Source organism: Stegastes partitus, unplaced genomic scaffold, assembly GCF_000690725.1.
Source record: "Stegastes partitus isolate 25-593 unplaced genomic scaffold, Stegastes_partitus-1.0.2 Scaffold2451, whole genome shotgun sequence".
Taxonomy (NCBI): Eukaryota; Metazoa; Chordata; class Actinopteri; family Pomacentridae; genus Stegastes; species Stegastes partitus.
In genome coordinates this window covers 5,103-28,862 of record NW_007580182.1, presented here as the reverse complement: position 1 = coordinate 28,862, position 23,760 = coordinate 5,103, and the positions used below count along the sequence as shown (strand labels likewise).

The 23,760-nt window shown below is 39.6% G+C and overlaps 1 protein-coding gene across 1 annotated transcript; it reads left to right on the top strand.

Annotated features, from left to right (window-relative positions):
* On the top strand, positions 1-23,760 carry LOC103375050 (gamma-aminobutyric acid receptor subunit rho-1-like). The gene is made up of 10 exons (XM_008305243.1): positions 1-104; positions 9,489-9,539; positions 12,172-12,278; positions 14,288-14,355; positions 14,444-14,667; positions 19,417-19,499; positions 19,730-19,870; positions 19,963-20,115; positions 21,940-22,136; positions 23,470-23,760. Exons 1-10 carry the CDS (start codon positions 1-3, stop codon positions 23,758-23,760), a joined length of 1,419 nt encoding a protein of 472 aa, XP_008303465.1.

Here is a 23,760-nt window from a genome sequence, read left to right as displayed (position 1 = left end):
ATGCACACGGATGTTGTGCTGCTCAGCCTGCTGCTTTGGATGGTCGGTGTGTCCGGGCAGAAGCGTCCGAGGGGGCAACTACTGCAGCCATACAGACACGTCAGGTCAGTCCAGAACCACAGAAATGCAGGACAAACTTGTCTTCGTGCGTAATTACCCCAAGGCAGCTTAAATACAGGCTGGAATCTAATCTTTTCAGTTCAGTTACACCTGTTAAAGAAAATATGTGCAAACCAGTATGAGATTTTGGAAAAAGTTTAAGTGACTCATCATCCCAGCAGTTCCAAGAAAATACACCTTTAATCAAGAAGGCTTTTAAACAAGAATTACAGTCTACAAGACAGCACCACTGACTGTCACAAGTCATTCTTGAAGCTTCAAGCTCAAGTTGTACTTAAAGACTTGCTCTTCAACTTTAGACTGCATCAGGAGCTCTTCATCACCAGATTGAGTTTGCTCAGTTGCCATATGTTCAAGCTTTTCATGATTCTGAGCGCCTCTAGGATTAAACTAGTTTTGAAATGAATATGTTTCAGTCGAATCAAATTTTTTGGATGCACTACTCCATTCCTGCTTGGTCCTGACCTGTATCTGCTTATTTGATCCATCACACAGTAGTCTGTTGATCTGTAAACCTCTCTGTGGTTCAGGGTGATGTCAGTCTGTCTTCACTTAACCAGTATCCTACAAATTTAATTTTGACTTATGATTGCATTGCTAATTTAAGTGTCTTAACAAAATGTCTTTTTATGGCCTAAAATGTATTCACGTTTTCATTTCAGTGACAAAGTTTACGCCTGACACTTGAAATAGTTCACAAAATTTTTTTCATTTGATGCAATTAAAAGCTAGAAAGTTATTATTTATTATTTTGTAAAACAACAACAAACAAAAAACAAAAAACAAACAAAAACAGCAATTGTCCTGCTTGACTGGCCAGGCAGGATTTTTTGTTTTCATACAAAATCTGTTTTCTTTTCAGTCTTTGGAGTCTGGTTATGAAATTAGCACATGATACTGCTGCATTTTGCTGTAACTTGGCAGCAAAAGGATTTTCCCTCTTTTATCGCTCTGGCTTCTGTCATGATGATGTAATCTTATTTATTCTGATTTAGGGATTGCATCATTTTGATAGTGGCCCCATAAAGCTTCTTTCTGCAAATAATGACAACAGGATTGTCTATATCTGCTATTAAAGCCAGAACACACAGACATTTTCAACAACAGAATTTTGTGACGTGCAGAGGAGAGCAGTGCTGGATTAACCTGTTCGCCACTCAGGGGAGCAGGGGTCTCGAACTCCGGTCCTCGAGGGCCGCAATCCTGCAAGTTTTAGATGTTTCCTTCTTCCAACACACCTGATTCAAATGATCAGGATCGTTATCAGGCTTCTGCAGAGCTTGATGATGAGCTGATCATTTGAATCAGGTGTGTTGGAAGAAGGAAACATCTAAAACTTGCAGGATTGCGGCCCTCGAGAACCAGAGTTCGAGACCCCTGCGGGGGAGGATTTATTTGCAGACAGTGTATTATTTAAGCAAGCCAAGTCTATATATAAAAATGAATATTATTAGATTTTAATAAAATGATGCAGGCCCTCCTCCATTTAAAGACAAATATGTTCAGGACTGTTTGTCTGTTTGTTCATCTGTCAGAGAGATTACGGAAAAACTACCAGACCAGATTTTGTGAAACTTTGTGGAGAATGGACAAATGAGGAACCCATTTCATTTTGGTGCTGATATGAATCATATTCAGCATATACAGCATGTGACTGAAAAGAGCCGTGAATCTGATATCAGTGTCCAGACTGACCATTTCAAGTTTGGAATGAACATTATCCGCATATTTCTAGAGTTTTATAGTATTTTTTTGAGGGAGAATAAGGAGATATCAGTTTAAGAGTATTTAACCAGTAAATTTAGCAAACATTCCTGTTCGGATTATTATGAAATTGTTTCCAACACTAATAAATATGAACAACGGATGTCTACTTGTGTAATTTTGCTGCTGTTTAGATCAAATCATGTCTCTGCGTTTAAATAAAGCAGCGATTGGAGATCATTGTAGCAACAGTGCAGACTTGACCTGCTTCCTGTTCGAGTCTTTTCTTTGCTGAGTTTGTGTGAAATCAGGACAGCAGCGAGCCCACGTGCTTGGTAATCAAAGCTCTGTTTTTAGCTGACAACAACAAAAGGTGACGTGCCTGCTTCGCAAAATCACTTACTCTGATTACGTAACCTGTAATCTGAGTGTGTTAATGGTCTTCCTGAATTATTACTGCTATTGTTGTGGCTTTGGTGGGCGGGGAAGGTTAGCTGAGCGGAAGAAAAGGCCAGCAATTAAATGTCATTTATGGTCAATGTAAAAATATTTAACTTGTTTTAACAGGCAGAGGCAGGGGTTATCTGTCTTCCTGTTGTACATCTGTCAAAAGATTTTAGAATTGAGCAGCTTAGTCAACCTGACCAGTTATACAATAAATGGAGATTTATTCAAACGAAGTCACATCTCTGAGAGTTGATGGATGTTTTGAAATTGTTGTAAAATAAAGTCATTTAATCTGGCACGTTACAAACTATGATTGAGTCGATTCACTGACTTCATGACATTTTCTGTTTCACAAATGAACATTTCAGTGGTGGAGAAAACGCAGTATCATAGTCAGCAGAACTTTTGATTTTGTCTGTCCAGGAATAAGGAAGATTTGTTCAATAAGATCACGTCATGGTTGATAGTTTCCATAAAGACTATTTTAAAAGTAGAAAACACTTTAAATTAAAACTGTAGATATTTGTGTTGCTTTCAAAGTCAGACAGGGTTGGGGTAAATTGAATGTAACTGTAAACAGAATTATTATTACTATTGACATTATGTGCCTATATATATATATATATATATATATATATATTATTTTTTTGATAACTTGAGTAAAGCAACCCTTTGAATGAAATAAGAGGGGGAAAAAAAAGCAATGTTAGGATTCAAAAGACAACTATTATTATTATTTTTTGTAGTTGAAGAAATGAAATTCCTCCCATAAAAATCAACACATTTTTGCAAAGTATCTAATTTTGTGTACAAGATTTATTATAACTTAGTTAATATCTTATAGGCTCAGTATAAAAAACAGTTTTTTCATTATTACATTGACTTGATCTATTTTTTTTATTCACTTCAGTGATTTATTAAGTTCCATGCTTTGCAGTAGTATTAACACTTTTACATATATTATTGCAATTAAGCTGCAAAATGGGAAAACACACAGTAATATTTCTCATGAAACTCCAGGAAAGTATTACAACATGAAAATTGTAATGTTCATCCTAACCATGACTGATTTGTTTCAAGTGATTGCACTTTAAAAACCGTGAATCTGTTCAGAAGGTCATTTGTTTGCTGTTCAGGAGGGGACAGCGCCACACACACGAACACAGAATTAAGTCACTGCTGTTGACACAAATCAGCATGATTTGGATCAGCTGTGATCTCTCATTCTCAATTTTTCCTCCTAAAATACAGCTAAAAGTCTCACCACAGCCTCAGAAAATGAACTAAAAGTTCTTCCATACTTTTATCTGGAATGAAGAATATGTTTAGTTTGATTAGAGTAAAAATATTTTGTAAGTCTGACCAAGAAAGCAAAGAACACAGACCACAGGAAATTAAACTTCATGACTTAATCTCCTAAAAAACAAAGTAGGATTTGGGGTTAGGAGGCAACTTCAGGTTTAACTCAGGACTTTTCAGTGTCTCAGCAGCAGTGCACTTTTTATTTGGCTACATTAATGGAGTAACTTGTGCTGCACAGTTGTCCTGCTCTGGAGCAGATCAACACATATAAAAGCATAAATTTCCGACCATATAAAATATAAAAGCATCAATTCCGACCAATATTTCCTAGAAGATCACACGCAGCTTGTTGGGCAGATCATGAGAGTCTCTTATGTAGGATATGAACAGACACAGATGCCAAAAAGACACAAAACGTTCTAACTCAGGTCGCAAGAAGTGGTAAATGAACTGATAAGACCAACCGGAGCCTAAAATGGCAGATTCAAGCCAGAGTCCAGGAAGGGGTAAATTAACTGATGAAACCAGTTGGAGCTTCAAATTGCAGCTAACAGAAGAGGGACAGTCATAAAGAGAAAAAGAAAACATTCACCCACTTTTGATTACCAACCCCCAGAGCCCGACCTGGCTTAACTATCCAAATGGTCGTATGGAAAACAGACATCTGAGTGACTTTTATTGCTCTTTCTTCCTGCCCCCCCTCTCTCTCCCTCCCGATCTGAGGAATGCAGTCATGGATGGACAATGTGAAGAAAAGCACAGGAAGATCTTAATGTGCCTTTGCTATCTTGTGTTATTTTAAGTGTTGCTAAATGTGAAAGTACATAATATCATGGTAAACACCCTAAAACCTTAATCACAGTTGGAAAAGTCCTTCTTGATTTTATTAGCTTGTTACATATTCATATATCCTACTACTGTATTGTCTTTGTAGCCGTGCAAGATAAATAGCTAATGTTTAGACTTTTTGCTCCTGACCATTTTACCCATACGGGTATCAAATCTACCACCCCCTCTGGGAGGGGAGTTCTTTGTGATCGGTCAGCTATTTTATGATTTTTTAAAAAAGCTATTCACTCGAAAGACAGACAGATTTTCTGCCACAAAATTTCTCACTTTGGTCATTGTTACCAACTTTAACTTCAACACACTGATCCAACTCAACTGGAGCCGAAGGCACATCTGCCCTCAACACCAAATGTCGCTGTACCTGCTCCAGAATCCAAGGATACTGCAAGTATTGAGCTTTCTCTCTCTACTAAGGGGGTGCTTCAAAATTACAATTGGCCTTTAAAACATTCAGCATTTAACAGTGTATCTGCTGCTTTCAGTGAAAGGCTTTTCAAGTCTCCAGGTCATATGTCTGCTCCACATTGGTTTCTCATTTTCAGATTCTCATTCAGCATTTCCATTATTGTTTGTATTTTATGTTTTATATTTGTTGTCATGTTTGTTGATTGTAGTTAGTAATAAATGTACATGTACGTACAGTTGCTTCTTTTTTTCTTTTTTTTATAGCTTACTTTCAATCACTTTATGTATCTGATCTTTATAGATACCTAAGCTCAAATTTAATTTCCTGGTTAAAGTGGAATTGTGACATTATAAAACACTATTGACTGATCACCAAGAGTGAACAGTTTATTAGCACTATTGTGCTGACTTGGAGATTATATCGCTGGATGAGTAATTTAAAGGTTGGTTCAATAATTTTCTTTATGGTGGAGATAAGTCTATCTTATTTCCCCCCTACACTTAGGAAGGCAAGGATTTCTAGAGGCCGTCTAATCCCTTATCTTGGCATGCATCTGTATGAGGAATATGCTATAGATTCTCTTGAGCTGCGTGTTTCCAGCACGGCATGTCAAACTCACGCTTACCGGCTGCATATTTTAATGCAGCAGGCACGTTCATGTATGTTGTGATTAATGAATCGCACAGAGGTTCTTTGTCTAACTGGCATGCTTTTTTTGTACTTAATACTTTTGTGCATTTGTTGTGTTCTCAGGCCACTTGCTCATCTAGTCTACAATTAAAGGGCTTTTATTAAATAGCAGGTAGACATTAACTTAAGTTATACTCATTTCGTAGGGTTTTGCAGAGTGACTGGTGCTTAAGATTGCACCCATAATCCCACCGCAGCATGTCGGGATGTTCATTCCACATCATAAATGTTTAGATGAAGGATAAGTAAGGATACTCATTTGGCACATTGTCTGCATGGACACTAGAGTTTGTAGAAAATTCAGATGACTGGGTGAAAAAGATCATTCCTTTTTAGCACATACAATTCTACAATTTCATTTGGCAGATGCTTCTATCCAAAGCAATGTACATCTGAGAGCAGATACAACACAAGCAAGGATCTAGTCAGGAGAAAACAATCTAGATAAGTGCCATAGAACAAATTCAAGTGTGATAGGGTGTTGGTGCCAATAGCAGGCTGCGTGGGAGGTAATAGGATTATTTGTTTGTTTGTTTTCGGGCTGTCAAATGCAAAGGTGTTCAGTGAAGAGCTGGGTCTTTCGTCTTTTCTTCAAGACTGAGAGGGAGTCAGCAGACTGAACAGAGTTTGGTAACTCGTTCCACCGCCAGGGAACCACAGAGGAGAAGAGTCTTGCTATCAACCTTGGGCCCTGTTGGGGTGGTTATATCAGGTGGTTTTTGTTGGTGAAGCGTAGTGAGCGGGAGGGAGTGTAGCGCTGTATGAGAGAGTTCAGGTAGGAGGGAGCTGTTCTTGTTGTGGTTTTGTAAGCAAGTGTCAGGGTTTTGAATTTGATGCAGGCAGCAACTGGAAGCCAGTGAAGCGATCTGAACAGCGGGGTGACGTGCTGTTTTTGGCTGGTTGAAAACCAGACGTGCTGCTGCATTCTGGATCATCTGCAGAGGTTTAACTGTGGATGCGGGGAGGCCTGCCATTAAGGAGTTGCAGTAGTCAATGCATGATATTATGAGAGCTTGTACCAGGAGTTATGCTTGCATGTTCAGACAGGAAAGGTCTGATACATACATACAGGGGTCAGGGGATCAGAGGTCATCGTCGGAGCATCTTTGTCTCCACCATCAAGTTTACTTTTACAATTTACTTTAACACTGTTGTAATAAGCCCATAATGCTTTTGCAGATGACTTGTGACCATCAGTGCATGGTCACCAGTGTTGGAACAAAGTGGGCAGGGTGAGCTTATGACCCCTGAATGTTCAGGGAGGTTGCTTTGTGCCACAGATTTGAGCTGAGCATGTACATGACATACCAGAATGATATGATAGATTTTTTTAAATCTCCAAAACTGTTCAGTGAGGTGCTGCTGGGAAACAGGAGGTTACACATACCAGCTCTTTTTTGTTAACCCTCTATCATGAACCAAATGCAAAATAGATTTAACATGACCAAAACAAGGGTCAGAGTAGACATAGCTTTTGGCTGGGCCAAGTAAGAGCAGATTTTCAAATCGTCAAAGCTTGCGTTTTACTTCATACAGAAGAAGAGAAAAAACAAAAAATAGACCAAAAAAATCCAACAGGCGCAGGCCTTTTTTCCCTCCATATACAAGTCTTATTTTTCTCTTTTTTTTCTCTCCTGTTCCTGGGATCAAAGAAAAATACGATTTAATTTGTCATCCAGGCCTTGAAATATTTGTAATTTCTCCAGCTCACGCTGCACCTTTCTGATGTTAATTCTTGTTGTACTTGTGCCTTTGCAGGGTTTACTTGAAAAGAAATGCAAATGTAGCTTGATTATCCCTCTTAATTGACAGCTAATTCTTTGCCACTAGTGATTCTCTTAGAAGTGCAGGGAATAGGGACAAGAAAATTACCATCCTTGGAATGGAAGCAGCTGATTCACTCATGGATAGAGAGCACTTGAAGCAGTTGTTAGTCCCATCTGTAGACCATCATCTTTAGCAAGTAATTAAAAATGAATCAGCTACAGTCAAGCTTCCACACTCTCACCATCAGTATTGAGATGAGCAAAGTGTGCCACAAAAGCTCTCTCTGAACATATAGACACCTTGACTTCGTCATCTTCGGCTTCCATGTGACAAAATAAGAAAAGTCAAGTCAAGTCATTGTTATTTCTATAGTGTGAAAATTTTAGAGAACAAGTTAAAATGTTGAGGTTAAGACATTACAGTGTTATTTCTGATGTGAAATTACCGGAGTGGTTCCTGATTATGTTTAAAACCTTGCAAAACAATAAAAAATGCAGTTTCAACTATATGTAAATGCATTTAATCCATGATGAGCAACCACAGATTACATGCCACTGTATGACAGGTTGGCTTCACTGTTGTAAGGGGCAGCAACAGCAAAGTCTCTCCATCAACAGAAGACAAACTAAATACATTTCACTACTGACTCCCACCATGATTATTATATGCAATATCAATGCAATTTTATTGTTGGTCAGGCCGTAGAATAGTGATACAATCCCAGAACAGACACATGTTAAAGCACTAAGGCTTTACTTACATAGCTGGATTGAGAAAACCTGTGACTTCGCAAGCTCATAACCCTCATCGTGGCACTGCTTATGTGTAGATGTGGTTGTTAGGCTAAATGACAGCAACAAAAAAAAAGTTCAGCACGGTATGTTGAACTTGGGTGGATTTATTAAAAATGAAACACTTGATTTGTGTTGTTACGAATATCACTGCTGTGGTCCATGCTGGTCAAAAAAACGACTTGGTTAAGGCTATGAGAGAACTATAAAGTACAATACTATAATCATGCAACTGTCCTCAGTGCTTCTAAGAAAAAAATAATCATTATTTGCTCAGTCGCATGAAAGCTTGTTCGTTGTTGCATATGTTTTTGGCAGATGAACAACTTTTCAAGGACGGTATTGCAAAGGAGTTTTTTTTTTTTTGCGAATTGCAGCACTGAAACACAAAGCAATGCTCACTTAGCATTAGAGACAAGGCAAAAACTTAAAGTCACCAGTGTTCGCTGTGGAAGGTCTGAGTAAACTGTGTGACCTACTGAAAAACTTCAATATTCACATGCTTAGAATCAGGTTTTCAGAAAACTGGTACACAGTTTGTGTGCAGGGAGGTGAGTGTTAACTCTTCTTCTTCAAGTCAACTTGGTTTTAAAGTTCCTGAACCAAACTAGACAGATCATCAGCACTCTGACCTCTCAACATTCAATCCTCAGTCACAAGCTTTTAATTATTTCTCAGTTTATTGCATTCAAACTAATGAGTTGCAGTCTCTTATCCATAAAGGCCAATCTTCATTTTAAATCATTTCATTTTTCTCATTGACTAAATCTGATGATAATTTTTCAGGCATAAATTTAAAAAACTAAAAAAGTTTCCCTGTTGTATTTGTGGATGTGCACAACAAATTACGTTTTAGCCTGACAGTTAAAACGATTATCTCGTATGCACTCTATTTTTTATTTTTTTTTAGAATGAACCTTTTCCTCACCTTTGGTTTAGTCAACCCTTTTTTATGAGATTCTTCTTGTGTTTTTACATTAGAAAGTACATACACAGCCACTATAGCTCAACTGGTTGAGCTGGCGACCCATGTACAGGGGCTATAGTCCCTGACGCAGCGGCCATGGACTCAAAACAAAGTGTGATATCGAGGCTTGTTCAGTTGAAAGCGTACACTCCCATCCTGCCTTCGTCATGTCTTCATTAAATTTACAGGCTCACGAACTTCATCTTCTTTGATTTTCAGTCTATTATTAGAAGTACTTGTTGTTTTTTAGCTGTTTACGTAACAAATAAGAGCGATAGCAATATGTCACAGTCTCCTGAAATCTTTGTTCTACTTTCAAACATGCCCCTCTTACTTAATGTACTTATTACTTCTAAGATTCATCCAAATTACACTGTGGCTTCAGCACTGTCTACACGTGCATAACGCTCATTGTAAAAACAACAAAATGTTTTTGTTCTTTCAGATCGAAGCGAGAAATGCCTCCAACAGAAGAATCCGGTTGCAAGGTTGGCAGGTATGATGTTTTTCCTGTTTTTTTGGTTGTTTCTGTTTGTTTGTTTTTTATTTAGGTCAAGAACTATTTAGAACTATGACAGAGGCAAGACGGAAGAATCTTATAGTGGAGATTAAAGAAGCATGTCTTGACCTAGAGGAACATAGTCAACATTTTAATCACACTATTATTTGGAGTATGTAGAGAGGAGGATGAGATGCTTCCGTGTATCTTACTAAGCCCAAAATAATCCAATCTTATCCTTCAGAATAAGGAAATTTGTAAGATTATTTCTAAATTCTGCACAAACTCAATAGGATGCCAACAAGCTACGATGTTCAAAATCAAACTACTGAGGGAACGTCAGGTCTACAGAACGATGGAACATGTTATTATTAGTTAACACTTAAATAGTCGGTGAATAGCTCAAGTGATTTGGGGAATCATCAGATTGGATGTGCTGTATAAATTTTTTGTCCCAGCAAAATTTATTGGGAGCAAACATGTGCAGCTGCATAACAAGACATTTATACATTCTGGTCATTTGTGTTATAGTTCGAGAATTTTGTAGTTAAAGGAACAGATGAGATCTTGTTGCAATTGTATCAAAACCTTCAACTGTGGAAATATCGACCAGATTGGAGTAATAAAGACTGTGGATGGAGCCATGTTCCTTGCCAGTCTGAGAGCAATTTCGTTGAATATTAACTTAAGGGAAGGGTGTTCACTTACAACAACCTCCTCCATAGAGCCCTGGACACCTGTAGGGTAGCACCATCTAAATGTCTCATGCATAAACCAACGCTCAGATTAAATCACATTTTCTTTACCTTGTTAATATATTCATATGATGTTTTTTATTTGCTAAATGACAAATCATGAGGGAAAAAAAGCGTTGAAACACACTGGATTAACATGTCCATTGTGAAACTCCAGTGTACCAATTACCGTTTAAAAACCAGATTCAAACAGCCAAGTTCTCATACCTAATAAACCTAAGGAACCTAAGAAACTTCATACTACCAATAGTACAACTTTATTTTTTGTAACATCAAGTATTTTTACAGTGTTTGAGCAATTGGTGCAGGGGTGGATGGACGAGGCGGGGACTTTATGGATCTAAAGAAGGCAACAGTGTAGACTTACATCTAAGCCATTTTAAGGCATGAAGGTATTACTGGGGGAAAAAAAACAAACAAAAAAAACTTCTACTAATGTTTGATACACAGAGAGGAGTTTTAGGGGTTAAATCAATGTCAGAAGATGGATTTCAAATGTACCTGTGACCATTTTATCAAACCTCCACACCAAAGGCTGTACAAAAGCTGCACCAAAACGTCATTTTTTTGTAGTTGTTCTTTGGTCACAGCTTTTGGGAAACCATAGTTAAAGTCTACAGCCATGCCAGCAGCTCTGTGAGCATATCGTAATTTGGGCGACATGCTAAAATCATAAAATAATAAAATAAAATAATCATTAAAATAAAAAATAAAAAAACGACTGTAAAACAAGTTAAAAAAAAAAAAACAAAACACACACAATGAACCCACACCCGTGTAGACTATAATCTGCTGTTGGAGAACCTGAAGGTGACTGGCTACATAGACAATGCACTGGCTGGAGTTTTGGGGCCCCAACAGGGTGGTATCAGCAAACCTTTGCCCTCCTCCACCTAACTGATTATTTACCATCCAATGGGCCTATCAAAACATGCAGAAATAATACTTCTAGCACCTTCAGAAATCATATCTCAAAAACCTCAAGGACCAAACCAGTTCACACCCATATTTAACATATTGTATCTATTGAATTAGCCACTGAGTATATTGCATAATGACACCAGTACTGACCAGTTAGTAGGCATTGATCAGGTCACAACCCTCTTGTATGGCAATGGAAATATAATTAGCGTACCTTCCTATATTACATAAATGTTGATCATATGCATCTTTCACTGAAAATGGTTGTAAAAACCACTAGGTCAGAGATGAGATAAGTCATGGTGTTTATGATGGTGAACCTTTTTAGGAAGAGAGCTCAAGACGATGCTGTAAGTACCTGATAAGTGGTGTCAAAGACCCCCTCCTCAGTTTAAAGATGGCTGTTCTAGAGATAGTCTATAACCGTAACTGTATTGTATGTTCTGAAGCTAAAGGGTTAATGACATTTTACAATACTATCATATGTCTGTTATTACCATGCCATCAATATGTAATTTTCTGCATATCATGGTTATCGTCAATACCAGAATATGGCATGACTTTGGCATGTGCTGCTGTTACAAAATCATTAATCTCATGAATTCTGTGGTTCACTGGTTTATTTTGCACATCAAACCAGAAGGTTCCAAACCTCTGTGAGAGAGAGACAGTGTTGGTCAGCTGAAACATGATAAGGGGAACAATTACAGGCAGCTTTATAAAGCAGAAAACAAAAATGTTGTTGTACGGTGCTGACGAGATGTGGTGAGACATCTCGGAGATAGTCAGACATTTGGTTTTTCTAAGAGTCTTTGTAATAACTTGTTATGGATCAGATTTATTGTATAAAAAGACGTCAACAGAATAGAAGAATTATTGAATCGTTGCTTTGAGACCCTTAACTTTACAGTGCAAGTTCACAAATTAACTCTCCGCTTGTTCTTTTTCATCAGCCCCATTTTCAAGAGGAGTCCAGACGTAACTAAAGCCTGGGGCACAAAGTCGGAGCACCTGCTGAGGCTAGATGAACATGACTTCACAATGCGACCAGGATTTGGGGGTAAGGAGGTCCAGCTATTGGAACTACACGAGAAGTGTCAATCATTTTTCTCTCAGGCTGTCCGTAGACTAATCTCTGTTCAAAGATGCTTCGGCTTTAACTGTCCAGACAGGTCATTGGCATGTGTCAAGCATTCCTCTGGACTTTACGCTAAACCCAGACCCACACATCCAATCTATACTCTCAGCTAAACATGGGAGGTGGGAGTGTCCAGTGCTGGCTCGTGGAGATGACATAACAGAGTGGGATTATGTCTGAGCAGCGCTGCTGTGGGCTCGTGATTAATTACCAAGCAGCCACAGTCTGCAGCTTGAAGTTCAATAACTACCATCCTAATCTGTCACACTGGCAGGACTCAAAGCCTGAGTCAGTGTGTCTTTAAATGCTCGCACTTGCATTTCCGCTATAAGTTTGAAATCTCATGTGGAGTTGTTGAAAAGCCTTTACTGGGTACACTTTGGCCAGATGCTACTGCTGGTAAATACAACAGGATTTACTATCAGATTAGCTACTGTAAACTCTGTGCTAGATGCATACTGTAAATGTCTGGTCTACACAACAAATATTTCATACAACGTTCTTCAAAGATCATACACAGTTTGCTTAAAGGTCTTTCTTCCATGTGGCAAATCCGAGTTGAACTTAATCACTTGAAATATTGGCAATGGATTTACTATAAGTTAAAACTGGAGCATACTTCTCCATCTGCATGTAAAGGAAGGATGTTTTTTAGAGAATTTTGGAGACCAAATTTTGGCTCTGAGTCAATCCAGTGCACCTCTTTTGTAGCAGGATGCAGCCACTGGTCTGTCAGTCAGTACTGGAGATGGTTTGAGTCTCAGAATTAGAACCTTATGATCAGTTTGGACCCAGGACCTCTAAAATAAGGGGTCTAGAAACATAGCCCACTATCTCAGACTGAAGCCACACTAGCTACTCATATTCAAACACAAACTTAGAGTAATAATGCGTGGATGTGATCAGTGTGTGATCAGGGGGGAGAGCAGCAGGCGAGTCAACTGTCCATCATAGCTGTCAATCAACAGCCACACAGCGCACATCAAAACCTTCTTAAAGACTTAAATTCTACTTAACAAAGCAGTAATATCTAAAATGACAAATATCACACTTATTAGACACCCGAATTTAACCGGCATAGAGCATCCATCATTGGAATTAAAGTTTAAAGTAGGTTCACACTGGCTTGGGTCTCAAGATGCTAGGGAGAGGCAACCATTGTTGTCAAGGTTAAATGTAGAAGTATATGAATAAAGCTACGTCAAAAATACAGTGCTAACTTTTTGCAGATAACAGGATGAATCCATAGATCACTCCTGTCATGCACTTTGTCAGTCCAATCATTCTTTATACTCGTGATACCTTTGCTTTTAGCCATGTGAACAAATGACTGGTACTGTGTTATTCTTGAGAGGACAGTCAGTCATTGGTGCAGCTGGATGTGAAGCCCTGGTTATAAGGAAAAAAGAGATTGCAACTACCACTAGATAGCAGCTTAACTAGGATGTTGTTACTCAGACAATGATGTTATGTCATCAGTCAGGTTATGACAAAACCTTCACTTTAATTCCCTAAAGCCACAGTTTTACACACTATTTTTCACGTGCTTTATGACTTTTTTTTTTCAATTTTACAAATATAGAAAGTCGGAAGCCACGCTGAAGAAAAGTATTATGAGGGAAAACATTCAGCACCATAATATCAATTAGGATTAGAGTACTCACCCCTGCTGGCTTTGTGCTCTGTTTTTAGGAAAATCTGCACACAACTGCTTTTATGTGGATTTGGAGAGCAGAAGTCGCTATTTGAAGCAAAACACTTGGCATAAAAAGGAGTCACGACCTCCAAATAAAAGACAGATAATCCAGACAGCTCCGAATGAGGCACCTGCACTGCATTTGCACCCCTACTGTCCACTGCCATGTATTCAGATAACACTCATGTTAGCACTTCTATAATACATCTTTGTAAACTGCTATATCTTCTTCCAGGGCCTGCAGTCCCAGTTGGAGTGGATGTTCAGGTTGAAAGTCTGGATGCAATTTCTGAGGTTGATATGGTATGTACTGTAAACTGTACTATATTTATGCTGTATTTGTTTTAATTTTAAAATAGAACTGAAATATTTATTTATTTTCTTGTTTAAGGACTTTACAATGACCCTGTATCTGAGGCACTACTGGAAAGATGAGCGTCTGTCCTTCAGAAGCAACAACAACCAGAGCATGACTTTTGACGGCCGCATAGTGAGGAAAATCTGGGTACCCGACATGTTTTTTGTCCACTCGAAGAAGTCCTTCACACATGACACGACCACTGACAATGTCATGCTGCGTGTTTACCCCGATGGAAAAGTCCTCTACAGTCTCAGGTACGTCTTTCTTGATTCAAAGATCTCCTACCGAATTATTATTCCTGGAACTATGTTTAAGTCAACAGCAGCCAGCAGCAGTGATTGTGGGTAGTTTCCTGTGATGATGCATCATAGTTACATTGGAGGGTTTGGTACCATTATGTAGACAGGATAAGAATTGATTTATAAGTAATTTATAAGTATTCAGCCTCTTCAAGTCAGTACTTAGTAGATGCACCTTTGGGGCTTGAGCCTATCCCAGCTGACTTAAGGCGAAGGCAAGGGACACCCTGGACATGTCGCCAGTCTATCGCAGGGCCACACTTAGAGACAGACAACCAAGCACATTCACATTAACACCTACAGACAATTTATAATCACCAATTAACCTCAACATGTTTTTGGACTGTGGGAAGGACCTGGAGAACCCAGAGAGAACCCACGTTGCACGGGGAGAACATGCAAACTCCACGTAGAAAGATCCCAGGTGTCCTCACCGAGACGTGAACCAGCGACCATCTTGCTGCGAGGCAACAGTGCTAACCACCGAGCTACCTTGCAGCCCCCAAAGATCTTTCCTCCAGTTAACTTCAGAGTTGCCCACATGTGTCCTGCCAAACTGTAGTTGAGATTTGATATTCGCTTTGTCAACACTAGCTTTCTCTTTACCGCTCTCCCATAAAGCTTTGACTGATACATAACAGTTAACAGTTGTTGTATGAACAATTTCTCCCATCTCAGCTGCTGAAGCTTGTAACTCCTACACTGGAGTCAAAGGTGTCTTGGTGGCCTCCCTCACTAGTCTCTTTCTTGCACAGTCACTTAGTTTTGAGGGCAGCCTGCTTGAGACAAATTTACACATGTGCCATATTCCTTCCATTTCTTAATGATAGAGTTTTATGGATATTTATTGACTTTTTTGTCATATATTTTCATCTCCTGACCTTTTCACTGAGTTGCTTTGAGTGTTATTTGTTTTTCACATTGTATAGCCTCTATACAATGTTTAAAATTATTGCCTGTGCTAACTGACCCAACCTGGCAACCTACGCCAGTTGGAGTCACTGTGCAAAAGCACTTGTCAAGAAATAGTTACAACACATACCAGAGCTGAAAAACAGAGAGAAACCAAACAATTGCCCCTTGAACAAGCACTTGAAGAGCATTATCAACAGCTCTTTGGTCCCTTTCAGTTATATGGAACTTTTTGAGCTGGTGTGCTTGAGCTGCATCGAGTAAGGAGGATGGAAAGATAGGGAGATAGATGTTAGGATTCTCTAGAGAAAGCTACACTGTAGAGCTCTTCTAAACCATTGCAGGGCTATACAGGGATATACAGAGATGAGACTGTAGGCATTTAATCAATGGCAAGTTAAAAAACTTAAAGAAATTAATATCAGATTTCACGTAAAACTTACTATTGAATTTTGACATTGGCAGGATTTGGCTTTACTTTACATGAATGGACTGAAAATTTGTGAGATAATCCTTTAGGCCCCATAGCAGCATACTCAGTGTTAGGATTTAGATTCTCAAATATCTAAAAGGCAAACATTTTCACACCGCCTCATTAATACACTGTTGAGCACTCTGCTCACAAATCATTATTTGCAAAACGTCAATGAGCTAAAACATTACTGCTCACAGTTGAAAGGACTAATGGTGATTATCTCATCTTTTTTAACAACACAACATGTCAAGGTGAGAAAGAAGTCCATTTTTATACTCAGCATGTTAGAGTGGGCAAGTGTAAAGACCTGAATGACAAGGGTTGATTTATTATGGCCAAGTCTGACTTCCAAGACCTAAATGATCTGTTGCTAACGTCTTGGTGCCACACAGGACACCGCCAGCATGTTTCCATAGATCTGAGTTGTTTTTGCAGCATATTGTAGACCAGAAGCGTATTAGGCAGGTGGTTATAACGCTTTGATTCATTAATCATCAGTCCTGTAGTTTCAGGTGTTTGTGCAATTCACACTACAGCTACATAAAACTCCTTCGATTAAATTCGACCCTTTTTCTTTAGTACTAAGCAAAACCCGTACATGTACTACTTTCTCAGTGGAGCAGGTTATGATGTTAGTAGGTATTCAGGAATGTAATTGCCACGGGCAGTCCTGCCAAGACAAGCGCCACCAGCTGTCACGGTACAAGACGTGTATTTAAGGGGATAACGTTCTGCCAATTATGACTACTAATACTGCCAAGCATGACCTTGTAATTTTGGTGAGCGATAGGAGGCCTCGAGCCAAGATAGCTGATTCCGTAATCCACGTTGGCAGAGAGGAACAGCTGGCCATCTGCCTCCTGTTGTGACCACTCAAGCATAATACTGACTTCCTGACAGACTAGCACAAACAAAATTGAAATGATGACATCAACATCCACAAACCTACAAATCCATTCACCGGCATTCAGTGTTTAATCTGAGATATTTGACTGATCGCGCTGAAGGTGAGGGCTATTTATGGGACAGTGAGGCATGTGATGACGTACGAACACCCTGCAATGGGCTGAAAGTATTTGTCCTACAAACGAGGGATTTTGTTAGGTGAAATGTGGTTGTTTTGCTACCTTCTGAGTGTATACTGTATGCATGATAATAACAAATGAGAATGCATATATACTGTCAATAATATATATGCATAGTCATCACATGGCCTGGATAATCTTGGAGATTTTCCGGACTATGGCAGATTGGCGAGTGAGGATGACAGGTTGGTGACCTCGCCTGCAGAACGTGTAGCACTCCACCGCTCTGTGAGCTGGATTATGTATTTTCATTTATCATCTCTGTGCTGGAAACCAAATCTCAGCTGAAGCCCCACACAGTATTTGCCTGGAAATATGCTCTGCTGGGACACGTGTTATGTGCTTATAATATACACTGACCACATTAAAACCAACTGCTAAATATTGTGTATTTTCCACTCATGCCGCCAAAACAGCTCAGACTCGTCTGGCCATGGGGCACTTGTTCTGCATAAAACTGCACTGAATGCAGCAACAGCAAGGAGAACAATTAATTGATGATTTTCAACCATCCCAGGGGTTTATAGTGATTTTTTAGCTTGAGTCATATGAATCAAAACTAAATAATGATAAACCTGCCACAGCACAAGCCATGATAATAACACTATTATCATGGCCTGTGTTTGGGCAGGAGTAATACTTAAGCTGCATACCAATCCTTGATTATTTCTGGACTACTGGAAAAATTCCTCTCTTCCCTGAAATCAAAATCTACAGTGCTAATTCATCTATTTGGCGTTTAAAAAAAAAAAAAAAAAGACTCTTTCATGTCAAGGTGAAACAGATTTCTACAAAGTAATATCAATTAATTAAAAATTTAAAAAATAAGAATTGATTTATAAGTCATTTGTAAGTATTCAGCCTCTTCAAGTCAGTATTTAGTAGATGCACCTTTGGGGCTGGAGCCTATCCCAGCTGACTTAAGGCGAAGGCAAGGGACACCCTGGACATGTCGCCAGTCTATCGCAGGGCCACACTTAGAGACAGACAACCAAGCACAGTCACATTAACACCTACAGACAATTTATAATCACCAATTAACCTCAACATGTTTTTGGACTGTGGGAAGGACCTGGAGAACCCGGAGAGAACCCACGCTGCACGGGGAGAACATGCAAACTCCACGTAGAAAGATCCCAGGTGTCCTCACCGAGACGTGAACCAGCGACCATCTTGCTGCGAGGCAACAGTGCTAACCACCGAGCTACCTTGCAGCCCCCAAAGAACTTTCCTCCAGTTAACTTCAGAGTTGCCCACATGTGTCCTGCCAAACTGTAGTTGAGATTTGATATTCGCTTTGTCAACACTGGCTTTCTCTTTACCGCTCTCCCATAAAGCTTTGACTGATACATAACAGTTAACAGTTGTTGTATGAACAATTTCTCCCATCTCAGCTGCTGAAGCTTGTAACTCCTACAGTGGAGTCAAAGGTGTCTTGGTGGCCTCCCTCACTAGTCTCTTTCTTGCACAGTCACTTAGTTTTGAGGGCAGCCTGCTTGAGACAAATTTACACATGTGCCATATTCCTTCCATTTCTTAATGATAGAGTTTTATGGATATTTATTGACTTTTTTGTCATATATTTCATCTCCTGACCTTTTCACTGAGTTGCTTTGAGTGTTATTTGTAGTCATGGCGAAGTTTTAGTCAGGAGCACCAATTCACCAGTGACTGGACCTTCCAGATACAGGAGTCTATATACAACAATCATTTGAGACTCATTCAGTGCACTGATTTTCATTTCACTAATTGAGTGACTTGTAGCAACAATTGGCTGCACCAGTGTTGAATTAGGTCAGTCACTTTAAAGAGAACGAATACCCCTCCAGTCACTTATTTTACTTCTAAAATTGTTTGTAGAAATCAGTTTTCACTGTGACATAAATGAGTCTTTTTTTGGTACATTCTTGACCATTATTCAATGCTGTAAAGAACAAGAGTGGAAAACTTCCAAGGGGGTGAATACTTTATATGCACACTCTATGAACAGTTCAGAAGTTTTCATAAAAGCTCCTGGAACCTTTTCTTACTGTTGACTGTTAAAGATGTATTGGCATCATAGCTGTACAGTTGATTGGCAGTCACATATGCAAGGATCAACAATTTACTGCCTTGAGCCATTCTGTATGGTCAGCAGAGCAGTACTCTGGACTGACATGCCTTTGGTGATGTTAAAGTTATTTATGCCTCTTAACATTTTTAAATACCCAACTACGTCTTTTGTCGTTGCAGGGTGACAGTCACAGCCATGTGTAACATGGACCTGAGTCATTTTCCTCTCGATACGCAGACATGCTCTTTGGAGATTGAGAGCTGTAAGTGATTAATGTGTTTTTTACTTGCCTTCACAGTTAAATTGTCTCAGCCAACTGCACTCTGTACATTTCTAGTGTTGCTAATAATTGTCTGTTCTTTTCACAGTAAGAATATGCTGGATTAATGAGCAAAGTTTCGTTTTCTTGTGCCTTGGATGTGGGTCTTCACTTGGTTGTCATTTTCGTGTAAGACTTTGTTTCATACGCAGTGATACTTCTTGTCTGTCCAGATGCGTATACGGATGATGACCTAATGCTGTACTGGAAGGAAGGGAACAGGTCATTAAACACAGATGAGAGAATTTCTCTCTCACAGTTCCGCATTCAGGCGTTCCACACAACCACGAGGCTGGCCTTCTACAGCAGCACAGGTACTGACAGAACATGCAGAGCTGTCTTACACTTTAGGTCCATGGTGTCCCAACACTACGCAGCTTCATCTTTAACTATATCTCCTCTCCAGGCTGGTACAACCGTCTGTACATCAACTTCACTCTTCGGCGTCACGTCTTCTTTTTCCTGCTACAGACCTACTTTCCTGCAACTCTGATGGTCATGTTGTCCTGGGTGTCATTCTGGATCGACCGCAGGGCCGTTCCTGCCAGAGTGCCGCTGGGTAAGAGTGTTTGGCCTGTTGTTGTTAGATAACTGGCGTTTAGTTAGATAACCGCTGCTTTGGTTCTGAGTTCTAGACGTTTAGCTGAATCAAACTGCTTTTCACATTACATTTCTTTTGCCATTTTTCTACAATTTTACACCTGACAAAAATGAAATAATATAACTATAATGAAGGCTGTTTTCCAGTTTTGATGCACATGATATTTCAGGGTATTCTAAAAAGTATTTTTGACTGTCCTAAACACTGTGCACCATGTCTTCCAAAAGAGTACATAATTGTGAGATCCTCTGGCTTTACAAGTTGGAAATTTGTCCTTAGAAACTGCATGTGTGTTTGTAGTGGCAGGGTTAATGCGGCCAAGAGAAGAGATTAAATTATCTTATCAGTTGTAGCATATACTGGGATGTAAGCTAGATAGCAATAGACTGGCGACCTGTGCAGGGTGTCCCCTGCCATCGCCTTAAGTCAGATGGGAAAGGCTCCAGCCCCTCGTGAGTGAGGATTAAGCGGTGTATAGATAATGGATGGATGGATGGACGGATGGATGGATGGATGGATGGATGGTCTGATATCCTAAATAGCTTTATCATTGTCATGCTCCAGTTCTGCTTTCAAATGATGTAATTCATGAATAGCACGAAAACCAACTTCTCCTCAGCAGCCTCAGGTTAGCGTTAGGCTCCGTGTAACTATGACAACAACAGTCTCAATCTAAAAATCTAATCAGGAATGCATTAGTGTCAATAATCACATACTCACAATCTGACTCCGGGATATTGCCAAATAAAAACTGTTTGTAGAAAACTAGGAAGTTGTGCATTTAATTGAAAGTATGAATGAATTAACCCGTTTGTAATATAGAGCTATGACTTTGAGGGTTATTAGGGGCATCTATCAATATCAAGTTTGACCTGAAAGTTACATGTTCCGGTCGCCGTTTTCCTGCATGTGTCTTTCTTTTCAGAGTTGTATTCGTTTTCAGATAAATGAAAATAACAACGAGCATGTAGCCCCAACACAGTAAAAGCATTTATATTTTACCACTAACAAACGATTATAGCTATGAACGTTATTGTTGGGATCACTTTCAGAGCGATCTCAGAACAGCTTCTCTCTGCCTGGATATATTTCTTGCCCTTCTATTTGAATGAATATGGAGCTTATACGCATGTGTTTACAGAATGTTAATGTTGGTTAGTGTGGGCGCACACATCTGTATAGTGATCTCTATAGTTATTAGTGTGGACGGGCCATAACGGTAAAACTGGTTCATGCCTGACTGTCGGAAGAAAAGAACGACAAAAACATCACAATATGTGCACTGTCTAATAGAGAAAAAATGGGTCCCAGACACAAAACATAATTCCAATTGAAATGTATTGGTTGGAATTTCGTGCTGGGGAACATGAAAAAGTTGGGCAAATCGTGTTCCAGGATAAGAAACAATAGATTAAGTTTCATAACTATTTCATGAATTGCCGTGAGACTGGGTTGAATTTCCATATCATTAAATGGTTTCGTTTTAGTATTGGCAGCCCACAACTTCGACTTCAATAATCTTAAATGGCAATGAGAAGTAACTAGTTGGTCACTTCAAATGTTGTTAAATTCAGCATTCTGTCAAGTTTTTTTTTAAAATTTTTGTGCTGTCAATATTTGTACACACCTGACAGTATTAATAATGCAAAGGTGCACCATCCTGAACAGTGGAATTAATACTCTTCTCTCTGCAGCTGCTCTCTCAGCTCTTTACTCTGGTTTGACTTTAACATTAAATACATGACCTCTTTCACCTGCTCTGAAGCTGTTGTCCTGTTTCAGGTATAACTACGGTACTCACCATGTCCACCATCATCACTGGAGTCAACGCCTCCATGCCCAGAGTCTCCTACATCAAAGCTGTAGATATTTACCTCTGGGTCAGTTTTGTCTTCGTCTTCTTGTCGGTGATAGAATACGCTGCAGTCAACTACCTGTCTACGCTGCAGGAACGTAAGGAGAGGAAACTCCGAGAGAGGGTAAGTAGCATCTTCGACATGCTTTTAGATTCCAGGAAGTATATAACACTACTAATTAAAATGACCTCAAACAGTATTTATACAGCGCAATTCATGCATAATTTGTAAGTACATAACATAAAAACAAGAGACCATGTCATTGAAGGAATGAAACAATGAACATTTTTTAACAGTTAAGTAAAAACACTTAGAGTTCATTCTGCATCAATTCACCAAATACTGCACACCTAATCATCTTCAATTGGATGTTTTTTATTGTGATTATTGATTGGGTTGACCATGTGTAAAAAGTGGGGTTAGAGGTAACATTAGCTTTTGGGGTTTCAAATCCTTAAAAAAGGGGTAGGGTCATGTCGATTTTTGCATTGTTTTCATCGTTTGCATGGTTTTCTTTGTGCCAATCTGTGGAGCATCCATCCGTCCATCCATTATCTATAAACCGCTTAATCCTCACTAGGGTCGTGGGGGGCTGGAGCCTATCCCAGCTGACTTAGGGCGAAGGCAAGGGACACCCTGGACAGGTCACCAGTCTAACACAGGGCCACACTTAGAGACAGACAACCAAGCACACTCACATTCACACCTACAGACAATTTAGAATCACCAATTAACCTCAACATGTTTTTGGACTGTGTGGGAGGAAGCCGGAGAACCCGGAGAGAACCCATGCTGCACGGGGAGAACATGCAAACTCCACGCAGAAAGATCCCGGTGCCCCCACTGGGACGCAAACCGGCAACCTTCTTGCTGCGAGGCAACAGTGCTACCAACTGCGCCACCTTGCAGCATCTGTGGAGCAATGTTGGAGAAATAATGCAGTTAAAGTCCTGAAATTTTGTAGGCTCATTGATATGGACATATACATATGGTCTTCGATGGTGCAACCCTGCTTTGATAGAACAGTGCAAACCAGATATATGATGGTGTAAACTATTTTTGTCTACTCCAATATTTCACATCGTAAAAGCATTTATTTTTCACCCTTAGAGGCTGAATAGTTTTCCTGTGATTGGCACCAATAGGAGCTTTAAAAAATTGTGGCACTTCAAACATTGCTTCACACATTGGTGCGAAGAAAAACTATGCAAAAAGCAACATGACCCCACTCTTCTTTAAGACTTCTAACTGCACCTGTAACTAAAAATTGTATGTTTTGCTTACTAATATGTGCATGCACCTGCACCAAGAAAAAAATTTGACAAATATGTGATAATCAGGCGTGGACTTCCTTTAAAGTTTGGTCAGTTGAGGTGAATGGATAAAGTAGTGTTAGAATAATGTATCTTAAGATTTAGTTTGAAAGTATGGGTATGTCTTCCCTCCCTTCTTGCAGCTGCCATGTACCTGTGGCGTGGCCCATCCTGGCATGATGTCATCCAGCTACAGCGAGGTGGACGCCAACACCACCGGGAACTATGGCATGCGTGAGGAGAATGGGGTGAAACGGGAAAGGATGCTAGTGCAGCTGGCAATGGAGAGCGACCAGGTTACTGGCCACGTCGGCTCCACCGTCTACAGCAGCGTCTGGATCGACACGCATGCCATAGACAAGTACTCCCGAGTCATCTTTCCCGGATCTTACGTCCTCTTCAACATCATCTACTGGGCCATCTACTCCATTTAA